The sequence below is a fragment of the Euleptes europaea genome, chromosome 1 (assembly GCF_029931775.1).
Source record: "Euleptes europaea isolate rEulEur1 chromosome 1, rEulEur1.hap1, whole genome shotgun sequence".
Lineage (NCBI taxonomy): Eukaryota > Metazoa > Chordata > Lepidosauria > Squamata > Sphaerodactylidae > Euleptes > Euleptes europaea.
This window is the reverse complement of record NC_079312.1, coordinates 29,296,325-29,319,912: the sequence shown is the minus strand read 5'-3', so window position 1 is coordinate 29,319,912 and position 23,588 is coordinate 29,296,325. Positions and strand designations below refer to the sequence as shown.

At 48.6% G+C, this 23,588-nt stretch overlaps 2 protein-coding genes across 2 annotated transcripts in view; both read right to left on the bottom strand.

Annotated features, from left to right (window-relative positions):
- Positions 1-1,067: 1,067 nt before the first annotated feature.
- LOC130493184 (ankyrin repeat and SOCS box protein 8-like) lies at positions 1,068-4,676 on the bottom strand. Its single transcript, XM_056866888.1, has 4 exons — positions 4,473-4,676; positions 3,517-3,710; positions 2,913-3,041; positions 1,068-1,290 (listed from the first exon to the last, which is right to left on the bottom strand). The coding sequence occupies exons 1-4, from the start codon at positions 4,651-4,653 to the stop codon at positions 1,069-1,071; spliced, it is 726 nt and encodes a 241-aa protein (XP_056722866.1). The 5' UTR covers positions 4,654-4,676; the 3' UTR covers position 1,068.
- A 12,725-nt stretch (positions 4,677-17,401) lies between these two features.
- The window catches only part of PLXNB1 (plexin B1), a 151,240-nt gene continuing 145,053 nt past the window's right edge, over positions 17,402-23,588 (bottom strand). Inside the window, exons 35-39 of the mRNA XM_056866889.1 lie at positions 22,388-22,535; positions 20,069-20,133; positions 19,905-19,980; positions 18,941-19,015; positions 17,402-17,525 (exon numbers count right to left, since the gene is read on the bottom strand). Coding sequence (XP_056722867.1) covers positions 17,421-17,525; positions 18,941-19,015; positions 19,905-19,980; positions 20,069-20,133; positions 22,388-22,535 — 469 coding nt within the window. The 3' untranslated portion in view covers positions 17,402-17,420. The remainder of the gene's footprint in view (positions 17,526-18,940; positions 19,016-19,904; positions 19,981-20,068; positions 20,134-22,387; positions 22,536-23,588) is intronic.

Below are 23,588 nucleotides of genomic sequence, written 5' to 3'. Positions count from 1 at the left end.
ACATTCTTATCTTTTAGGAACTACAGGCAAAGTAGGGGATTGGCCTCTGATTTTTTTGGTCCACCTCTACAAGAAAGCATCTGACCTCTTCACAACGGAAAACTGCAATGGGATGGGTGGTGATGGTGGGGCATCCTTACAGGCTGACAGAGTCCACGGGCAGGATATCCCATCTTCATCTAATTCTAGAGACGTTTAGAGATGAACTCCTGTAGGAATGAACTGTGTGCAAATTTCCCTAGAAGACAACATCTAAAGAGAACCTCTGTGCTGAGACACAGTATACCTCAGACATTAGGGGGCAAGCCATAGGGTACGCCAGGGGTCCCCCAACCTTTTTGAGCCGGCAGGCACATCTGGAATTCTGACACGGCATGGTGGGCGCAGTAACAAAATGGTCGCCACAAAATGGCTGCCGCAGGAGGCGAAGCCAGCCACAAAATGATTGCCACAGCTTAACTTCAGTAACACAGAGATCCTTGTGCTCTGGTGGCAGCTGCTGCCAAAGCAACATTTTTAAAAAACCTGGACAGCCAATCAAATCTCCAATAGTTAATCGGAAGCCTTGCTGGGCAAAAGTCCTGCCTGGCCCCACCCACTTCCTAAAAACACTTGGCAAGTGTCAGAAAAGTTGTCAGCAGCCACCAGGGAGCCCATGGGCACCACAGTGGGGACCCTTGGGGTATGTGATGCTGGATATCACCTGCCTGCCCTGGCTTGTGGAATTCCCAGAGGCTTTGGCTGACCAGACTCTTGGCCTGATGGGCCAAGTTTTCCTTGGGTCCAATGCCCAAGAGACGGGCAAAAGTGAAGAAGAGTCTGTTGCTGATGAGGAAGAATTTGACGTGCGCACAGCCGGCATCTTCTGTTTGAGGAACCGGGTTCTCCCTTCCATGTGGCAGAGCGCTGGAAACCAAGGTGAAAGTTGAAGCTTGGCTTCTAGGCGCCAGGGGGGTGGGGGATAATGCCAAGCAGCTTAACCTTCCAAGTCCAGGGCACCGTTCCATTAGCACAGGAACCATGGTGATCGAGCAGGTGAAGAGCAGCCAACTACCCAGGGTCTCCAGGCTACAGCTTGTCCGGCAAAGTCAGGTCCTCAAACATCAGGTACTGCTTCAGCGGCGGAGGAAGGTCAAAGTCCCGGATGGCATGGAGCCTCCTGTGGCCCAGAGCTGTCCGGATAGAGAGGCGGCTGAGGTGCTTGAGGGAACTCGGCTGCCGGCGGCAAGACTCCATCCAGGAGATCAGGGCAGGCTGCGAGACAAGGCGCTTGGGAGGGGCTCCAGTTCTCTGCAACAGGAAGCAAGGAAACAGCATTGGGGAGGGGCCATGGCTCAGTGGTACAGCCTCTGCTTGGCATGCAGAAGGCCCCAGGTTCAATCCCCGGCATCTACAGTTAAAGGGACTAGGCAGGTAGGTGATGTGAAAGATCCCTGCCTGAGACCCTGGAGAGCCGCTGCTAGTCTGAGTAGGCAATACTGACTTTGATGGACCAAGGGTCTGATTCCGTAGAAGGCAGCTACATGTGGACTTGCGGGGGTAGGAGGCTCATATGGGCAACTGGGGCAGTCCAATTGGGGAAATCCTTTGGAATAAGAGCTCCTCTTCACACTATGCATAGTTAAATTGTGGAACTCCCTGCCCTAGGATGTGGTGATGGCTGCCAACTTGGAAGGCTTTAAAAGGGGAGTGGACATATTCATGGAGGAGAGGGCTACCCATGGCTACTAGTAAAATGGATACTAGTCATGATGCATACCTGTTCTCTCCAGGATCAGCGGAGCATGCCTATTATATTAGGTGCTGTGGAACACAGGCAGGACAATGCTTCTGCAGTCGTCTTGTTTGTGGGCTTCCTAGAGGCACCTGGTTGGCCACTGTGTGACCAGACTGCGGGACTTGATGGACCTAGGTCTGATCCAGCATGGCCTCTCTTATGTTCTTATTTAAATCAAACCAAAATGGGAGCTTTCAACCAGTTTCATATACAGCTCTTAGTCATATGACTTACCGAGATGTCTTTTGAGACCGTGAAGGATGTGAAAAATTAACTAACATTTTAATAAACTAAAAAGGTACCCCTAGTTGTGGTGGTGGTGGTGATGAAGAAGAAAAGTTGGTTGTTTTACCCTGATTTTCTCTAAGTAGTCTCAAAGCAGCTTACAATCACCTTCCCCCCTCCCCCACACACACACGACACCTTGTGAGGTAGGTGGGCCTGAGAGAGCTCTAAGAGAACGGTGACTAGCCCAAGGTCACCCAGCTGGCTTCATGTGAAGGAGCGGAGAATCAAACCCGGTTCTCCAGATTAGAAGGAAAGGCCTTCAATATTTTAACATTTCAATTTAGATTCCACATTACTGCCAGATGCCAATGCCAAACCAGCTTCAAAAACAAGCGTGTGCACTTACAGAGCCATCAAATGCCACTGAGGTCTCCCCCTTCACACCACATTTGGAGCCCTCGCTAGGCTTACCAGGTGACTTTGATGGACCAAGGGCCTGATTCAGTATAAGGCAGCTTCGTGTGTTCATGTGTTTGTGTGATTTTGCTCTGCTCACTGACCTGGACAGGCTAGGCCAACCTCATCAGATCTCGAAAGGTAAGCAGGGTCAGCCCTGGTCAGAATTTGGTAAGTGACCACCAATAAATACCAGTGCCATGACACAGAGGCAGGCAATGGTAAACCACCTCTGTTATTCTCTTGCCTTGAAAACCCCACCAGGGGTCGCCATAAGTCAGCAGTGACTTGATGGCAAACCCCCCCCAAAAGCGGTATCTGCATAGTATGGCAGTCAATCAGAAACAGGAACTGCCTCCATTTGCAAGGGAGGTCCCTCGACCAGGCCTACAGGAGGAGCCGTAGCGAGGAAAGGCCAGACTGGCTACCCCAGCCTTCAGCAAGGGGCTACCTTGTTCCTGTAGGAGATGCAGGCACCTGCTTGTACCAGCAACCGGATGCATTCCGTCTGTCCGCTGCACGCAGCCAAGTACATGGGGGTCACTCCCCAGTTATCCTGCAGGTTCACATCTGCACCATGCTGAGGAGGAGGAGGAGGAGAAGAAGAGCTGGTTTTTATACCCTGATTTTCTCTGAGTCTTAAAGCAGATTACGATCGTCTTCCCCTCCCCTCCCCACAACAGACACCTTGTGATGTAGGTAGGGCTGAGAGAGTTCAAAGGGAACTATGACGAGCCCAAGGTCAACCAGCTGGCTTCATGTCCAGGAGTGGGGAAACCAACCTGGTTCTCCAGATTAGAGTCCCTCGCTCATGTGGAGGAGTGGGGAATCAAACCCGGTTCTTCAGATTCGAGTCCACTGCTCTTAAACACCATGCTGGCTCTCTTGAGGCAAAAGAACTCATCAGGATCTCCGGACTGCAGGCCTCAAACCCCCAATCCTGACCGCTGCACTGTGGGAGCCAAGCCCAGAAGCTAGCGCTGGGTGTCTCTCTCAGGAAGACGAGAAGCGGCCTTTGGGGGAACAGTACGAGGTGGCCCTTCGGCAGAATTTACCTGGATCAGCAGCAGGGTGCAGTCTGGGAAGAGGCCGATGGCAGCGTGGAGGGGGGTCCCTCCGTGTTTACAGCATGTGTTGACGTTGGCCCCATGTTCCAGCAGCAGCTCCACGGAACGCCTCTGCCCTTTGTAGGCGGCCCAGTAGAGCGGCGTCTTGCCATAATAATCCTTCCTGTCCACCAGCTCCCTGCCTGAAACCGAAAGGCAACAAGCAATCCTGAACAGCCCAGAAATAACACCTTGGGATAGTTTAGCCTTTTCTGACAGGCTGGGGGAATTTCAACATCACAGACCAAGGCTGCCAACTGGCCAGTTTTTCCACTGACGTGACTGGTTTTCTTCCACTTCGGGCTGGTTGCCAGATGCAGGTTTTTCATATATTGAAGGGAATAGGAGAGAGGCTCGTTTTGAGCTGTTTAGTGCCTTTTAAGGCAAAGGAATTTTCTTGTGCTGCCCTTTTAAGGTGTCTGCAGACCCAGGCCAATTTTAACTGCCTCAACTTCTCACTAACTGCCTTTTCTGTTTCACTCCCAGTACGTCTTCAGCTGGAGGGAGAGAGAAAAGCCTGCATCTTAGATGTAGTCAAAAAGGGCAAGAGTCCAGTAGCACCTTAAAGACTAACAAAAATATTTTCTGGTAGGGTAGGAGCTTTCTGAAGAAGTGAGCTGTGGCTCACGAAAGCTCATACCCTACCAGAAAATATTTTTGTTAGTCTTTAAGGTGCTACTGGACTCTTGCCCTTTTTGACTACTGCAAACAGACTAACACGGCTACCCACTGTGATGCATCTTAGATGGGATTCGTATTTTCTGTTGGTTCCACCCTTCGACCTCTCGGGTCCATCCCTGGGCACACGGGCTCCCCACCCCTTCCCATTAAAGCCACCAGTCCTCTCCCTGGATAGCTGCTTAGGCCCTGAACCTGAAACCACCCACGTTCCACTTGCCACACACCTGTGGTTTCCAGGAGTTGCCTCAGCTTCTCCGTGTTGCCCCGGCTGGCTTCGTAGTGCAGTTCCGTCCACCGGTAGTTGTAGCTGGGCGCTGCCTGGTAACGCTTGACGGGAGGGCGCGTGTCCATTTGGACCCTGTTGCCGTAGGGAGGCCTGGAGAGGGAACTGATGTAAAAGCCCATCTTGCCGATTGGACAGCCCCCCTCCGTCCGCATGGAGAGGTCTCCAGCACATGGATTTGAGCAGTGGCTTCAAGCTGACGATGTTAGCTGACAGTGAAATAAGGACAGATCAAGAGGTTGTGGCAATGGCAGAGAATAATATTTACAAAGCAACTTTCAAAGCACTTGATATGTAAGAGGGGAGTGGACATGTTCATGGAGGGGTGGGCTATTCATGGCTGCTAGTAAAAATGGGTACTGGTCATGATGCGTCACCTATTCTTTCTAGTATCAGAGGTGCTGTGGAACACAGGCAGGACAATGCTGCTACTGAACTTCACTGGGTGTCTCTGTATTCTTGTATTCTGGGAGATAATCTTACGCCCACTTTGAATGTAAGGTCAGCCCGGTCCAGAAAGAAATATTTAGACTGCATTCCATGGATGTGCGCTTTTCAATTCAAAACATATTTTAATAACAATCTGATATCATAGGCACAGGGTGCATTTGGAATACGTCTCAAAATACATACCTGGGCTGTTACAAAATTGTTTAATCTGTTGATTTTCTGTGTGTGTGTGCATAATATGTTTTACCAGACCACAGTTGAAGGCCTGGGGGCAGAAACGCGTTTGGCATGTGGGTTTAGATTATTAGCCTTCTATTTGTTGCCATATGGGCTTGTTTTTAATATCTGCATGAGCGTTTTATAATATATATACATTTCATAGTTTAACTGAGTTCTTTTCCACCCAAACGTTGGGTACCCAAATCAATTACCACTCCAGCATTTTAATTTCTTCTTCAAGCCAAACAACAGCCGCCGTCTCATTTAAATTTCCTTTTGAGCAGAAGTAGAGTTTACTTTTTGTTTTATTTGCACAATTTGGATTCATTTCAGTGGCCAGGAAATGGCTACTAATTAAAATACATTGTATGCTTTCATTGAGGGGGGGGGTGAGGTGAATTTCCTGCATTGTGCAGGGGGTTGGACTTGATGACCCTGGTGGTCCCTTCCAACTCTATGATTCTATGATCAGATACTCAAAGGTGACCCAACAAAGGTTAGGGACCACTGCTTTACAGGGAGACTAGACCAAATTTGTGCATGTAAGGTCCATCAATAGCTGCTGTGTGTGTGTGTAAAGTGCCGTCAAGTCGCAGCCGACTTATGGCGACCCCTTTTTGGGGTTTTCATGGCAAGAGACTAACAGAGGTGGTTTGCCAGTGCCTTCCTCTGCACAGCGACCCTGGTATTCCTTGGTGGTCTCCCATTTAAATACTAACCAGGGCTGACCCTGCTTAGCTTCTGAGATCTGACGAGATCAGGCTAGCCTGGGCTATCCAGGTCAGGGCCAGTAGCTGCTAGCCAGTGACTAAACTCCTCAATCTAGGAGGCATCATTAGGGAAAAGCCTCCACCTCTGTGCCTTGCTGTTGGCCCTCCAGAGGAACCGGCTGGCCGCTGTGCAAAGCGGGATGCTGGACTGGATGGAGCACCACTCTGATCCAGCAGGGCTCTCCTTGTGTTCCAAAGGGGCCATTTTCTCAAGGGGAACTGATTTCTATTGCCTGGAGATCAGTTGCAATAGGGGGAGGTCTCCAGCCACCACCTGGAGGTTGGGAACCCTGGGTCAGCCAGAACCCCATATAGTGTTCCCGTTGCAGCTGCACCGAGGAGAGGAGAAACGCGGCGCAGAAAAAGAGCTGAGCTGGCCAAACTACTCCTTCCCGACCCCTTGGCGCAACAGCTGGGCCCGGCTGCCCGAGCCACGTCCTTGCGATGCTCCAGCTTCACTGCCGCGCCTTGCGCCGCTGTAACAGTGCAATCCTAAAGAAACAGGCTGTTTATGCACGGGAGGTTTTGCCTTGGATTTGCCGCTCTCTAGATGCATATTTCCCCCATCCGAACTCTCCAAGCTAAAAAATCAGACCCCCGTGCAGAGTTTCGAGGATTCGGATGGAGACAGTCGAGATGCCAGACAAAAAAGACTGGATAAAAAAGATGCTGGAATTGACCGAGGTGGCGAAGCTTACAGCTTTGATAAACCAGAATGATAATGTACAATTTCTGGGGGAATGGGAGGCTCGGAGAACCTACTGTGAAAATCAATTTTCAATGGGACCATTTAAAGGATACTCTTTGATCTAATCCCTTATTTATACTTTGTATTAATTTTATATTAGGTTTTGATTTAATAATGTTGGATAGGATAAGAACAGGTTAATTAAAATAATATTGGGATTAGCTCCGTTAGCAAAAGTTTACACAATTCATTTTTAGATGGAAGAGGGAGAGGGGGGGGGGAAGTCATTTGTTACATTAGTGATACTACTTGTTTTTCTTTTGATTAGTACTATTATTTTTAGTATTGGATATTGTTTCTGTCGATATGTTAAATGAAGAAAATAATAAAAAAATTATTATATAAAAAAGAGGATGTTGGATAGGATAAGAACAGGTTAATTCAAATAATATTGGGATTAGCTCCGTTAGCAAAAGTTTACACAATTCATTTTTAGATGGAAGAGGGAGGGGGGGGGAAGTCATTTTATTGTTAAATTAGTGATACTACTTTTTTTTCCTTTTTATTATTATTATTTTTTATTTTTTAATTAAATTTATTTTATTTATTTATTATTTTATTATTATTTTTAGTATTGGATATTGTTTCTGTTGGTATGTTAAATGAAGAAAATAAAAAAATTATATATATATATATATAGTATTTTCTTCATTTAACATACCAACAGAAACAATATCCAATACTAAAAATAATAATAAAATAATAAATAAATATAAAATATAAAAAAGAGGATTCGGATGGGGAAAATGGGAATCTAAAGAGCGGAAAATCCCAGGCAAAACCTCCCGTGCAGAAACGGCCTTGCTCGTTTCAATGGACGGGAGCCTCTCTGCATAGGATCGCGCGCTTCCCCCGCCAGGATTCGGGCAGCGGCCACAAACCCCCTCCCCCGTCCCAGCCCACCCACGCGTGCTGCGCGCCTCCTGCCCCGAGCGCGCGCCTCCCCGCGCCATCCCCGCGCCTCTCACCTGCCTGCGCCACGCCGCCCGCCCGCCCGCCCGCCCGCCCGCTGCAAGCTCCTCCCTGCTGGGCGATGGGACCGCAGCCCTCTCCAAAGGCGTCGCGCCTCGAGGAGGCTGGGAGTTGTAGTCCTCCGGGAAACCTCCTCCTCCTCTTCCCCCTCCTCGCGTCTCTCACTCTCCCCCCCACCCCCAGAGGAGAGCCTCGCCAGCCGCTTCTGATCCGCCTGTCTTATTGTACCAATACCCAATAACAGCAACAAAACAGCAGGAGGTTGACGATTCAAAGCAGTTTGTTTTATTGGCCCATACACAAAACGGCCTTGTGAAAATTGCCCCAAAGCGCAGGACAATTCACACACACACACACACACGTCAAAGGATTGCAAGCATGAATATAGACTTGGATCATGGGCGGTTACAGAGGCGTCATACACCCGTCAGAACCCAAACGCCCAATGCTCGGGACCCCCACATTAGCGTCGCCTGTTACAGAATTGAAGGCGGTTACACAGAAAGTGATGATCTCATTGGTTCTCGTAGGTTATCCGGGCTGTGCGACCGGGGTCTTGGTATTTTCTGTCCTGACGTTTCGCCAGCAGCTGTGGCAGGCGTCTTCGGAGGAGTGACACTGAACGGCAGGGTCTCTCCAAGACCACGGTCACGCAGCCCGGATAACCTACAAGAACAAATGAACTCTGACCGTGAAAGCCTTCGACAATATGATGATCTCACGCTCACTAATAAGCAAGAAGACTCTTCAGTGTCAGCTGCTGCTCTGTTTGATCCAAAGTTGCCGCCGTTCTTCTTATCTTGGACCCTGGCAGCTGCCAAGGCTAACTAAGGGAGTTTTCCTAGCTGGCCCTTATGAGTGGGGAGCCAGCTTATGAGAGCATACAAAGATCGTTTATAGCTTCTCTAATTAACTTCTACTAGAGGGTAAAAAGTTGAGGGCAGCTGGAAAAGAGGAAGACTCAACAAGAGATGGATGGACTCAATAAAGGAAGCCACAGCCTTCAATTTGCAAGATCTGAGCAAGGCTGTCAAAGATAGGACATTTTGGAGGACTTTCATTCATAGGGTCGCCATGAGTCGGAAGCGACTTGACGGCACTTAACACGCACACACACAGAGGGTAAAACGTGGCCCCTTTAGGTTTAAGGCCTACTAACATCTATAGGTGCTTGGTGTGACTTTGTAACAGATGCCAACTCTTATACACTGAGTATGGCATATTCATAAGTGCAGATTATACTTTATTGATTACAAAGAATATATTTCAAATCAAAGAATACATTTCCCATAGCATATAATGATTCAGGCATTTCACTTCCAGCTCGGGTTGGTCCCTCCAGCCAAAATATGGAAAGCGATCTCCATTCAGGGTACCTATATTCTGCTGCTGGTGGTCTTAAGAGCCAGGGGGACCCTTTGGCTTGCGGAGACGCCTCTTTTCTTTTTTTATTATTAAATTCCCTCCCCCCATCATAATATAAAACATACAACAGCATACAACAAAAAGCATATAAACCACACATGACAATTCTGCCTATCAATACATCTCTAGGACAAGTTACTGTTTGTGAATAACTGGAATGAGTTTCTAATCCTTCTAACCTCAACTGATATAAAACTATTAAATGCTTAAAAGGTAAAGGTAGTCCCCTGTGCAAGCACCAGGTCATTCCTGACCCATGGGGTGATGTCACATCCTAACGTTTACTAGGCAGACTGTGTTTTATGGCGTGGTTTGCCAGTGCCTTCCCCAGTCGTCTACACGTTACCCCCAGCAAGCTGGGTACTTATTTCACCTCGGAAGGATGGAAGGCTGAGTCAACCTTGTGCCAGCTACCTGAAACCGACTTCTGTTGGGACTGAACTCAGGTCGTGAGCAGAGCTTGGACTGCAGTACTGCAGCTTACCACTCTGTGCCACATGCTTACACAACATAATATTGTTGTGTACATTCTAGCTGTATCTGAAGAAGTGAGCTGTGGTTCACGAAAGCTCATACCCTGCCAGAAAATATTTTTGTTAGTCTTTAAGGTGCTACTGGACTCTTGCTCTTTTCTACTAACATAATATTGGTTGGTTAAAACTACATTGACCTGCTATATGTTTATCTATGTATTTTACCTCTTTTATTTTCTTTGGGCAGCGTCTGCAAGAGATTAATCGTTTTGCAAGCAAAAAGGTCCATCTGACCAGTGCATTTTATTCCTCCCACCAAGCCAAGGAGTACAGTAGAAGCTCCCTCCCCCTTCCCCATTTCCTCGTAACAACCCTGTGAGGTAGGCCAGGCTGAGAGGCAGTTACAGGCCCAAGAGGTCACTCATAGGGTTGCCAGCTCAGGGATGGGAAATGCCTGGAGAATTTGGGGGCAGAGCCTGGGGAGGGACTTCGATGCCATAGAGTCCCATTGCCAAAGCGGCCATTTTCTCCAGGGGAACGGATCTCTGTCGGCTGGAGATCAGTTGTAATAGCGGGAGATCTCCAGGCTCCAGCCACCACCTGGAGGTTGGCAACCCTAGTTGCTTCGTGGGCAAGTGGGGATTCTCCTTTAGCAATAAAAGTAACACTCAAAAATGAGATCGGTCCTTCTCAGAATGCTGAATTCTGTACAGGATCCCAAATCCACTGTTTGTCCTGCGTGATCCCAGAGGGACAGAATTCTTGCAACGAATGCAGTCTAATCAGTGCCCTGTAAAGCGTTGGTAGCTTCATTCCAGGTTGGACTGTCCAATTCTGTGAAGGTCATCATTCAGTATCCTGTTCTTTGGTTCAAAAAGACGGCAAACACAACAGGAAAGAAGGAGGAGACAGAAGGCTCCCTTGTGCCAGAAGGACCAGTGGAACTGGACTGGGGTTAGGGTTGCCAGCCTCCAGGTACTACCAGAAAAAAATAGGCTCTGTGCTGTGAGTTAATGATGGAGATAAAAAAACCAGCACACATTATATAAATATAATGAAAAGTGCAAAGTGAAAAGGTGATAACAATTAATACACAAACAACGTATCATAAACGACATACAAAAGCACACATGAAGGGACAAGAATTGCAATTATCCAAGGTAAGTAAAAATGAGGAAGTTTACAACAATCCTATAATAATAAATTTCTTTTTCAGGACAAGGAAAAATGCACAGTCCAGATAATAGATGGCTGGAAACGAAATCCACAGCACGCACAGCCAGAAACAGCAGGGACGCGTTGTCTAGATCATAAGCCACGTTTCGCAGAAAGCTTCATCAGCTGTTCATTCTGTGCACAATAGAAATATTAAAATAACCTAACCTGAATATATAAAGTTGACCATAATTATTTAAGAAGGAAAATACACCATTTAAAAAAACAGCCACATAACATTGCTTACCTCATAGCAAGTAATGAATCGTGTCAAGCATAACCCTAATAGGGAAAATTAGCCAACGGTCCGATAAATTCTTCAGTAAGATCAGTATGAAAAGCGTATAATCATTGCTTCACTATATTGTGAAAAAAGCTCCTAGAGCAGGTGAAAGTAATGAGAGTTGCATCAGCTCGCCGCGCAAGTGTTCCCCTGCAGGGAGCGAGAGAAAATTCATTGCTCATACGGCATTTCTTTCTAAGTGTCTACAGACCTTCTAATTATCTGCTCTAGTATTTTACCGGGTATTGATGTTAGGCTGACTGGGCGATAATTGTTTGGGATTTCTCCCCCCCCCCTTTTAAAGATGGGGACCACATTTGCCCTCCTCCAGCCTGCTGGAACTTCTCCTGTTCCCCATGAATTCTCAAAGATTATAGCCAGTGGTTCTGAAATCACTTCAGCCAGTTCTTGGATGCAGCGCGTCCAACCCCGGAGACTTGAATTCATTGAGAGTAGGCAGGTATTCCCGTACTATCTCCGTGTCTATACTATGCTGTAATTCCCCTATGGCGTCCTCTGCTCCATTATTCCCAGGTTGAGCACTATTCCCCTTTTGGGAGAAGACTGATACAAAAAAGGAGTTAAGTAATTCTGCCTTTTCTGCATCCCCTGTTAATAACTCACCGTCGCCACGCAATGACCCGATCGTTACCTTGATCTTCCTTTTGTTATGGGCATAACCCAAAACCCCTTTTTTGTTGTTTTTAACTTCCCTGGCTAGCCGGAGCTCATTCTGCGCTTTAGCCTTTCTGACTTTCTCCCTACATGTGCCGGCTACTTGTTTGAATTCCTCTTTGTTGATTTCTCCCTTTTTCCACATCCTGTACATGTCCTTCTTAAATCTTATCTCAACCAAAAATTCTTTAGATATCCACCCTGGTTTCTTCAAACCTCTACCTTTTTTTCTCCTCGTGGGAATTGATTGAAATTGCGCCTTCAATATCTCCCTTTTAAGAATTTCCCATCCTTCATGTACTCCCTTCTCATTCAATATTCTCACCCACGGGATCACACCCAGTAGTTCCCTAAATTTATTGAAATCAGCTTCCTTAAAGTCTAGAGTACATGTTTGACTATTTCTTGCTTCTCCTTTCTGCTGTATAACCAACTCCATGAGAACATGGTCACTCCCACTCCTTCTATCCCATAAACCAAGTCATCATTATTGGTTAAGATCAGATCCAAAATGGCTGCACCCCTTGTCGCTTCTTCCACTTTTTGGACTATGAAGTTGTCTGCAAGGGAAGTGAGGAATTGTCGGACCTAGTTGTTTTGGCAGCGTTAGCATTCCAACAGATGTCAGGATAATTGAAATCTCCCATTACTACTACATCTTTCTTTTTTGAATGTTTGGACATCTGTTCCAGGAAAGCATCATCTAACTCTTCAGTCTGGCTTGGGGGTCTATAATAGACACCCACAATGACATCACTATTTTTCTCCCCCTTAATTTTTACCCAGATGGTTTCAAGCCTCCGCACCCGAAAAAACATTTGATGATCCCTTTCCCTCTTGAGCCTTGTTACATTCAGGAACTCTGTGTACGCTGGAGCATATTATAGGATTGCCAACTCCAAGTTGGGAAATTCCTGGAGCTTTGGGAGGGTGGGGTTTGGGAGGGGGAGGGACCTCAGTGGGATATAATGTCAGAGTCCACCCTCCAAAGCAATTATTTTCTCGAGGAGTAACTGAGTAATTTATTTATATATTCATATTTCTAACCTGCCCTCTTCGGCCAAGGCCATTCTCAGGGTGGGTGACAACATTAAAACCACAAATGTAACAATAAAAACATTTTAAAAGAACTCTGTAGTCTGGAGATCAGCTGTAATTCTCAGAGATCTTCCGGTACCCCCCTGGAGGCTGGCAACCCTAAACATCTCTTGTACTCTGAATTGGTCCAACCATGAAGCCAACACACATAGAATCATAGAGCTGGAAGGGACCACCAGGGTCATCTAGTCCAACCCCCTGCACAATGCAGGAATTTCACAACTACCTCCCCACAATGAAACCATTCTGATGGTAACCCGAAGCTGTTTTTTTTTAAAATAAATAAAATGACTCTGCTCCTATTCTTTGAAAGCAGTCTGGATGCACAGAAATCAAACAAATGAAGCTTCCTCCGGCCTGCAGATAAGTAGCTGTCTTCTTTCTGAAGCTGGCGGGGTTTAATGCATCATTAGGAAGCCACCGACAAAGACACCGGAAGCCAGGGCCCAGCTCTGTGTTGTATATTAAAGTTTATTGAATTACCGTGTAAGAATTTTTTTGCTTTGTAATAAAATCATCTGGGATCTAAACTGATTATTTACAGACAAAAACTTCTCATTTCCATGATAAAATTCCTACTTTGCTCAGAACGGTATCTACAATAACATTATTATACTATAGGACAACACACACACACGCACACACACACACACACAAAGCAACCCCCAGGCTGGATTCCTCCATCAAACTTTCCAGATTAATAATTAATTCTCCAGTCAGCTGAGCCAGACAAGAATACAGAGAGGAAAACACAGTTACTGACCAGTGGGGGGGTGGGGGGACACAAACAAAGTAAAGACACAGAGGCATACCGAATCCCCCTCAAAGTTCAGAAAAGGGCAACAGTTCTCCAGTGCTGGCCATCGGCAGCTGTGCCTTCTTTCATGCCTGGTGAAAGCTGGTTTTCTCCGGGCAATCCTAGTTGGGTGTGTACCACTTTCTAGGGCCAGCTGCAGCTGCTCTTACTCTTACAGGTTTTTTTCCCAAACCATCCCTGAAATGTCCATTTGTCACCGGAGGAGTGTGAGGGTGGAGCTGGCAGCAGAGGTAATCTCCGGGTTTAGGCCAATGTTACATTTACCCCCTCCCTCCCCTTTGGATGCCGTGACGTGGATGGCCCAGGCTAGCCTGATCTTGTCAGATCTCAGAAGCTCAGCAGGGTCGGTCCTGATTTGTATGGGAGACCACCAAGAAGAGTTGGTTTTTATGTGCATTGTGCGTGCCATGGGTGCTTTTAGGGCCAAACAAAACGTTTGTGAGTTTCCCGTTACGAAATTCCAACGTCACACATTGTTTGAAGAAGAGTTGGTTTTTATATGCCGACTTTCTCTCCCACTTAAGGAAGAATCAAACCAGCTTACAATCACCTTCCCTTCCCCTCCCACAACACCCTGTGAGGTAGGTGGGGCTGAGAGAGCTCTAAGAGAGCTGTGACTAGCTCACGGTCCCCTAGTTGACTTCATGTGGAGGAGTGGGGAAACCAACCCAGTTCACCAGATTAGAGTCCGCCGCTCCAAACCACCGCTCTTAACCACTACACCACGCTGTCTCCCGAGTCTCACCACCTGTGTTCGTTTACAAGACCGAGTCCTGGAATGGATAATGCAGCAATGGAGACTGGAAGCCTACCGAGCATGTACAAAGTGCCTTTTGTCTCAGCATTCAGTACATCGGGCCAGCTCTCTCAGGGGAAGGACTTCCAGATCCAAGGGGGGGGAGGGGTATGGCTTCCAAGGAGGCTGTTTGAGCCTTGGCACTTGACATCTGAGGTATCGACTGGTCTCGAGAGAACAAAGGGGAGAAAGGAGCCTGTGAAGACCCGGCTGAGAACTTTAGGAGGATTCTGCCCAGGAGAACTGGTTTGTGTTACTCCACTGGCTCTGGAGCAGAAGAGACACGGAACCGGGTAAGGCAATGGTGTCCCGCTGCAGGTACGTCTGTACGAAGGTGGGACAAGGCCTTTGGTGAGGGCAGTCTTCAGAATACTTAGTATTTATATCACCCTTTCCCCAAATGCTCAACACACAGCACGTGCGCACACACAATCGCTGTAGTTCACCATGCGAGGTAAGCCAGTATGATTATCATCAGTCCCATAATATAAACAGGAGGCTGAGAGAGAGTGGCTGGCCTAAGGCACCCCGAGCGAGGCCACGGCTGGGCTCAGATTTGAACCTGGAACGTTTGGCGGACAGCTCACGCTCCTAGCCACTGCGCTGCTCCGTCTCTCACTGTCTCTTCTGAATCTCTTATCTGACCAGCCTATTCTGATGTGAGACCAGGCAGGCTTTGATATTACACAGAAATCTTCGTCAGGCCCATTGCAGCGTTCTGTGGAACTCAAAAGCTTGTCTGTTCCTAACTCAACAGATGTTGGCCCATTTTGTGTGTTTTTTTAAAAAAACCTACCCCCTCATCTGATGTGCAGATGAGAGGCAGTCAGAGAGAAGCTGTTGACCTGCAGCTGTTAAGGCACAGGAGTCCTCCCAGATGGCTTTCAAGGATGGACTGCAGCCTTGCACTGTCAAACGGGAGACTGGAGTGACTCCACCACTGGATCTACTTGTGTCCCGACCTGCTGCTTGGACACTATGTAGTCTGTGTGGGCTGCAGAGGTAGGAACAGCAGCACAAAACCCTACTGGGACAAGAAGAGGCAAAGAGAAATTAGGAGCCTGATGTAGGCACACAGCTCATCCTGGTGTCCTTGGGTACAAAGAAATGGGGAATGATGTGGCTGTGCTTTAACTGACCCTCTGAGTTTAATTATAAGTGAGGTACCAGGTAGGGTTGCCAACTGAGCAGAAAAAACCTGCCAGGCTTGCTCCGGTGCCTTTAAGAAGAAGGAGTAGTAGTAGTAGTAGTTGGTTTTTATATGCTGATTTTCTCTACCATTTAAGGAAGAATCAAACTGGCTTATAATCACCTTGCCCTCCCCTCCCCACAACAGACACCCTGTGAGGTAGGTGAGGCTGAAAGAGTGTGACTAGCCCAAGCTCACCCAGCTGGCTTCCTATGGAGGAGCGGGGAAGCAAACCTGGTTCTCCAGATCAGAGTCCACCGCTCCAAACCACCACTCTTAACCATTACACCACACTGGCTCTCTGGCTTTAACACTCACTTGATCTATCACCACTGAAGATTTTCATAACGCCTTGCTAATGCTGAAAGATTGAACGGCTGTTAAAGGCACAGGAACAGGGGACCGTAAAAAGTTGGCAACCCCAGCAGCAGGCAGCAGAACAGTGTGTGTGGGGGGGGGGCATGTATCTCAGCCCTTGGAGGAAGTTAGAGGAACAACCAGTTGGCTTTTGTAAAAATTCTGGGTTGTCCCTGGCAGAATTCGAAAAGCCCCCACAGGGGACAGAGAGGAGTGATCGGGGTGGGGGGTGGGAGGAAGCGGCAGCATGAAGACTGGGGGGTAGGGGGTGGGGAGCCCAAGAGAAGTGTTCTCTCAAGGAGGTCAGGGAGGAAAAGCTAAAACTTTTTAAGCTCTTAAATACTTTTTCCTCCCATCTCTACAGTGCAATCTACAGGTCCAGTTCAGAGCAGCAGCAACGGGGTGTGCGAAAAAGGCGGAGAGAAGCGAGGTTTCGTTTTTTGTGCTTTCCAGGGAGCGGGAAAGAGGGGAGGGGAATTGTGCTCAAAGAAGCAGTGCTCAGAAAGGGATGCTTGCAGGCTGCAAGGACCACCTGGACGGGGTGGCAGAGGCAGGCAGGAATGGGTCTTGGCACGGTGCTTCCTGCTCCCGCTAACTGCGCTTCCAAGTAGGGTTGACAGGTCCCTCTTCGCCACCGGCGGGAGATTTTTGGGACGGAGCCTGAGGAGGGCGGGGTTTGGGGAGGGGAAGGGACTTCAATGCCACACAGTCCAGTTGCCAAAGCGGCCATTTTCTCCAGGGGAACTGATCTCCATTGGCTGGAGATCAGTTGTAATAGCGGGAGATCTCCAGCTAGTCCCTGGAGGTCGGCAACCCTACTTTCAAGTCGTATGCTGGCTTCTCCTTCCTCGGCCCATTCCTCTGTGCTTGTCCTAGCCTGCTGCGGAGCACTGGGGCTCTCTGAGAAAAGGAAGGGCCGCAAGAGACACCCAAAGGGCAGGAGAAAAGGCAGAGGTTCTTCCCTCCCTCTCGCTGTTTCTCAAGGTCCCGACAAGTTTGGAAGAAAGCTCGCGCTGATCCGGGTCCCTGCCTGAGGGGTTCTCTGCAGTGGCTTCAGACGGCAGGGAGGAAAGGCAGAGATCTGGGTGTCTCCCTGGACTGCGCGAGTCTCCAGTCTCCTTGGCACATTCGTAACTTCTGGCCTCCCGGCTGCTTGGCTCAGCTCATCTGGAGGACCCCAGGCTGTTTGGGAGACGCTCCTCCCATAAAGTTCAACATCATCATCATCATCATTATTTTTTTAAGTCTGTAAAAAACAAAGTCCTCTGGCCTACGCAGCCCGCTGAGCTTCCCGATCCGCCACTGCCACTTCCTTCTCCAGCCTCAACATGGAGCGCTTGGTCCCGTCGGCAGCAGGTGCATTCCACCCCGCTGTCTCCAGCTGGCCGTCCTTGTGCGCGCGTCACAAGTCTGTGACTTTGTTCTCCACTGCGGCGGCAATCTGCTGCAGGCGGTACCCCAGCTGCATCTTCTGTGCCGTCGGGTCCTCCTCCAGGGCGGTGATGATCTGTGGGAAGACGGAGAGCTGTCAGCCCATGATGGTCGTTGAGAGCTGTCAGCCCATGATGGTCGTTGATCTTTAGGGCGGGGCTTTAGGGGAGGGGCAGCAACTCAGGGGCATGCCCCGCCTGTCATAGGAACCAGGTGCAATCCCCCTGAGAGCGCGCTGAACCAGGCGCAACGTTTCCCACATGGTTCTAGTGAGTGTCACATCCATCTGGCCACTAACATCAAAAGTCAATGCCATCCTCTTTTTAGTTCTCTCCCTTTTCCCAATCCCGCCCCATGGCGAGCTGCCCAAACCTTGCTGCCAGTGTAGGGCTTTGTGGACTGAGCTAAGCTGGGAAGAGGAGGGAGGGAAGGATGGACAATGGGTGGGCTGCGTTCCCTCACAACTGCCTCACAGCACAACGGGAAGCACTTATGCCATTGTCTCCGCCATCGCTGATATCCTCCCCTCATCCTGCTGTCCACCCCTCACCATGCTACGGGGTGGCCTTGGGGGCTGGTGGAGGGCCTGTAAGAACCTCTCCTCCTTTGCTGGCCCCTACATCTACATAGAGATCCCACTTTGCTATTGTGGGTTTTACTTTTCCAAGCATTCCTTTGCCACTGCATCAGTGGTGGTGGTGGTGAAATAACAACAACAACAACAACAATAGTTGGGTTATATACCTTGCTTTTCCCTACCTTAAGGAGTCCCTTAATTGGCTTACAATCACACACCCCACACACAACAGACACCTTGTGAGATAGGTGGGGCTGAGAGAGTTCTGAGAGAACTGTGACTAGCCCAAGGTCACCCAGCAAGCTGCATGTGGAGGAGTGGTGAATCAAACCCTGTTCTCCAGATTAGAGTCCACCACTCTTAACCACTACGCCAGGGGTGTCAAACATAAGGCCCATGCGCTGGATACGGCCCTTGGAGAGCTCTTATCTGGCCCGCGAGCCAGCCAAGACAGCCACTTCCCCTTTTTGATCTGGGCTGGCGAGGCATGGCCTGGCCCAACCAAGTGACATTTATGTCTTGTCCAGCCCTCGTAACAATTGAGTTTGCACCACACCATAAAGACTGGTCTCAGGAATCCTCCCCCCCAGCCCCCAGCTGTGAAACTGCTTTAAAATGCAAACACGAGGCAGCTGAAAAGGCCATCCAGAGGTTTGCTTGCTTGTTACTTGTGGGTGGGTGCAAGTGGATGGAATGATACACCTTGCAACGTAAGTAGGCAAAAGTGTTTTATGGCCAGCGCAGAATTTGGCTCACTGTGAACAACTCGCCCCCACCTTTCATGCACAGTGGCCACGCCTTCCATGGGCCATAACACGCTAGGTAGCCCTTTGGACTCTCCAAGCTTATGGGTTTCTGTGTGACCCCCTGAAAGGTGAGCCGGAAGAAGGAGAGCACCCGGGAGCCACACCCACCTGGTCGTAGTACTTGTTGATGTATTTGTAGAGTTCGTGCAGAGCCACCAGGGAATTGAGATCACCTGAGTAATTCTGTAACCAAGAGAGAACCGGGTTCATCAGCGAGGGAGCCACAGCGAGGGAGGGGGAGGAGGAATCACAGGATCACTTCACGGTGCTGAACTCCACATGGATCTAGAGAATGCACACGCTAACTTCGTTCAGCTAATGCCAACCTTTTGGTGGTCCCCAGCCTGAGGAGTGTCTGGCTGGCCTCAACCAGGGCCAGGGCTTTCTCTGCCCTGGCCCCTGCCTGTTGTAATAGTCTCTCTAATGAGACCAGGGCCCTGCAGGACCTTCAAGAGTTCCACAGGGCCAGTAAAACAGAGCTATTCGGCCAGGCCTATGGTTGAGCCCAGCTATCGTTCCCTATGTATAAATGCAGGCCTCCCTAACACCCACTGTTGTTACATCTTTCCCTATATCAATCTGGAATTCTATTCTATCTGCTCACCTAGTTGTAGCATTGTGTTTTACACTCTAGAGGTGCCTTAGGTTATTTAGTATATCTGTTTAAATGACTTTTTTACAGGGCTATTTTAATGGTTTTATTGATTTAATGGGATATTTATATTCTTTGTAAGCCGCTCTGGGCCTGGTCTCGACTGGGGAGAGCAGGGTAGTAAGCTGAAATAATAAAATAAATAACAATAAATAATTACTGAGTTACCAGACTGGAAGCTTATTTTCCCTGTGATAACCTACGGCCCTAGCTACAAGCCTGCCGAGTGGGAAGAAAGACTATAAGGCATGCTGGACCTCTAAAGATCGGAGAAGCAGAGGACAACCCAGCCTCAGTGCAACTTTCAGACAGCACAGACAGTGTGCGTTACACTACCTCATCTAGCAAGCTCTGCAAAATAAAGTTTGAGGGGAGGGTGTCAAAAAGGCCTGTACTGTGGGGGGGGGGGGCGCTACTTACCCGTGATAGCTCAGCCAGGGCGGAGTTCATCTCTTGGTCACTGGCAGAGATCGTCTGGCGGATGTCAGCGTAGTATCTGCAGGGTGGAAGGAGACAGCTGTTGGTTCCTCCACCCACTTCCCTGTCCTCCTGCCACTCTCAGCTATTCCTGCCCTCTTTCTTACCTTTCCACCATCTGCTTGTAGCGTGGAATGTCACGGGCGTAGAGCAGCTTGTTAATTGGAGAGTCCTGGAAAGGAGCATGAAATTAGCTACAATTCCTAGTAAAGTTTAGAAGTAGCAGGAATAATAGGGGACCTCTATAGTTGGAGCGGGGTGGTGGGAGGGAAGGCAGAATAATCAGAAGCCCAGAAGGATGCACACAGTCGTGATGTCCTGCCTCTTCATTCAAGGAATCCCCTCCCACCCTCCCTCGAGGTCCAGGGTCCCTCCAAAAACCAGCCACACATTTCAGAGTTTGTCCTTCATGGCATGAGGAGTAGCAACTTGCTACCCTCTGTGCCAGCTTCTGGAAAATGTTTAGATCAGGGTGTCAAACTCAATTGTTACGAGGGCCGGATATGACATAAATGCCATTTGGTCAGGCCAGGCCATGCCTCGCCAGCCCAGATTGAGAGAGGGTGTGTGGGCTAGCTTGTGGGCCGGATAAGAGCTCTCAAGGGGCCGGATCAGGCCCGTGGGCCTTATGTTTGACACCCCTGGTTTAGATAATTGGAATAAACATGTAACCTAAATGACTTTCTTCATCCCTTGTAGCTGTGGGCATTCCACCCCAAGGTAAAGTTAGTATTCTCTCTGAATAAAAGCACATCTCAGTATGGAAATGAAATCAACAAATGCATGTACACTGCACAGAGCGGGGATAAATTCTGCACAGGTACACACAGAGGCTGACAGCCCCTAGCAATGGAAGGTAAAATCCCTGCTGGTTCCAAAGAGCGAGAGGACCGCATCCTGGAGACGAGGAATAGTTGGGAGGCAAGAACCACCACTGGATGTCTGAGATTTGGTTGCCTGCTACCATCACCGCCTACCTTACAGGGCAATCCTAAGCAGAGTTCACGGTTGCATTCAGATATCACAGCAAACCTCTGCTCTTGTGCTCCTGCAATTCCTTCACTTCTCCTCACCCCTCCCCTTGTGTGATTGACAGCTTCCAGGCTCCAAAGTCTTGAAGCTATCTTGATACGCTGAATGTTGTGAAGTCTGATTTTAATTTTTTTGATATATATGCCCTCACTGGAAGTCTTTAAGCAGAGGCTGGACAAGCACTTGTCAAGGGTGCTCTAGGCTGATCCTGCATTAAGCAGGGGGTTGGACTAGATGGCCTTTAAGGCCCCTTCCAACTCCATGATTCTATGTTTTAATATGCACAGTTATTTTAAGCTTTAACTGTATCGACCTTTTATGGTGTGAATCTTCTGAGGCTTCCTGGCTGGGGAAGCCTTGAATCCCGCCACCGTTTGCTGAGTAATTGGGATGCAGGCGTCTGGGCAGACGGGAAACGGATTTCCTGCCTCTCCGACTGGGATTCCACACAGCATTTCAATGCCATTGTTTAGAATCCTGGTTTATGGGGAGGAAATGAACTCCAATTTGCACAGACTTGATTCAAGGCTTCCCAAATCAGGAAGTGCTCCGTTGTGTCCAGTGCACAACGGGAGCCCCCAAGCATGAGAATCAGCTGTATATGCCCGGCCACAGACAGAGGTCTGTTGTGATGTCCGAATGTGGCTGACGGTTAGATGAGAACTCTGCATTTGTACTGATAGCTAAATAAAAAAGACATTCCAGCAAACATGAACACGAAATGGCACAGGCGAGTCACGCGTAGGAATTGTGTCCTTGAGTGTCATCTGAACACATGAACATATGAAGCTGCCTTCTACTGAATCAGACCCTGGTCCATCAAAGTCAGTATTGTCTACTCAGACCGGCAGCGGCTCTCTAGGGACTCAGGCAGAGGTCTTTCACATCACCTGCTTGCCTAGCCCCCTTAACTGGAGATGCCGGGGATTGAACCTGGGACCTTCTGCATGCCAAGCAGATGCTCTACCACTCATCCACAGCCCCTCCCCTGCATGAGAGGTAGTATCTAACAGGTACTCAGGGCAGTACTCAGGACTTCATAGAAAAAAGACAGCTAAGGGGAGACATGATAAAGGTTTATAAAATTATGTGTGGAATGGGGAAAGTAGATATAGGGATTTCTTTCTCCCTTTCCCATAATACCAGAATGTGGGGGCATGCAATGAAATCATTGAGAAATAGGTACAGGACAGACAAAAGGGAAAACCTCTTTATTCAATGAGTAATTAAACTGTGGAATTCCCAGTCAGTGAGAGGGTTTGCGTGCACCCCATCAACAACCGCTGCACATCAACGGTGCTAGACAATGACAGTCTGAAAAAGACAGACTCCAGATTCTCTCCAAGAGAGAACACAGACTAGCAGCTCTCTGACTGCTGCTTCCCCAAGCTCACCCGGCCCAGCTTGTGATCGGCAAGGGTGCAGGAGTCCATGAAGGTCTGCGCGATGACCAGGAGCACAGCGTCCACGTTATCCGAAGTCTGCACGTCAAAAACAAACTGGGGGTTCTTGATAATGTTGATCCAGAACCTCAGGGGCAGGCTACAGAGAGAGGACAGGGAGAAGAAGAGTTGCTTTTTATATCCCAGTTTTCTTTACCTTTAAGGAGTCTCAAACCAGCTTACAATCTCCTTCCCTTCCCCTCCCCACAACAGGCACCTTGTGAGGTAGATGGGGCTGAGAGAGCTCAGAGAAAATTGTGACTAGCCCAAGGTCACCCAGCCGGCTTCATGTAGAGTGGGGAATCAAACCTGGTTCTCCAGATTAGAGTCCGCCGCTCTTAACCGCTACACCATGCTGGCTCTCATGCTCAACTGACAGCACAGTGCTCAGAGATCTGCAAAGCAAGTGTGCTGAGACAGATTTGTGCATTCAGAGTACTCAAGTATGGCCTGAAGTCCCCACCTTGAGTTACAGTCAGAGGTGAACTGCAAGTACTATGTTCTTAGGTTCTTAAGTATGATGCCATTTCCCTGACTTGAAATTGTCTGGGGAGGAGGCTAGTTGGTCTGTTTCAGAGACCCACGGTCAAACAGCCCTCCCCATTGTCCCAGCAGGGCTGAAGCCCCCTTTTCATGGTCTTGATCCAAATCGGGCATGATTTGGACAAGGACTGAGGAGACCATGCGGTTCATGTTAGACAGCAGCGTGCACACTTTGCAATCCATGAACTGGCCGTTGGTATCAGGAGCGAAGCCTGTCTAGTTAATTAGTTAACTGTCTAGGTAATAGTTAAACTGTGGAACTGTCTAGTTAATAGTTAAACTGTGGAACTCCCTGCCCCAGGATGTGGTGATGGGCACCAACTTGGAAGAGGGGAGTGGACATGTTCATGGAGGAGAGGAGTATTCATGGCTACTAGTCAAAATGAGTACTAGTCATGATGCATGCCTATCCTCTCCAGTATCAGAGGAGCATGCCTATTATATTAGGTGCTGTGGAATACAGGCAGGATGGTGCTGCTGCAGTCGCCTTGCTTGTGGGCTTCCTAGAGGCACCTGGTTGGCCACTGTGTGAACAGCCTGCTGGACGTGATGGACCTTGGTCTGATCCAGCACAGCCTTTCTTACGTTTTTAGGAGTATTTGGTTTGGAC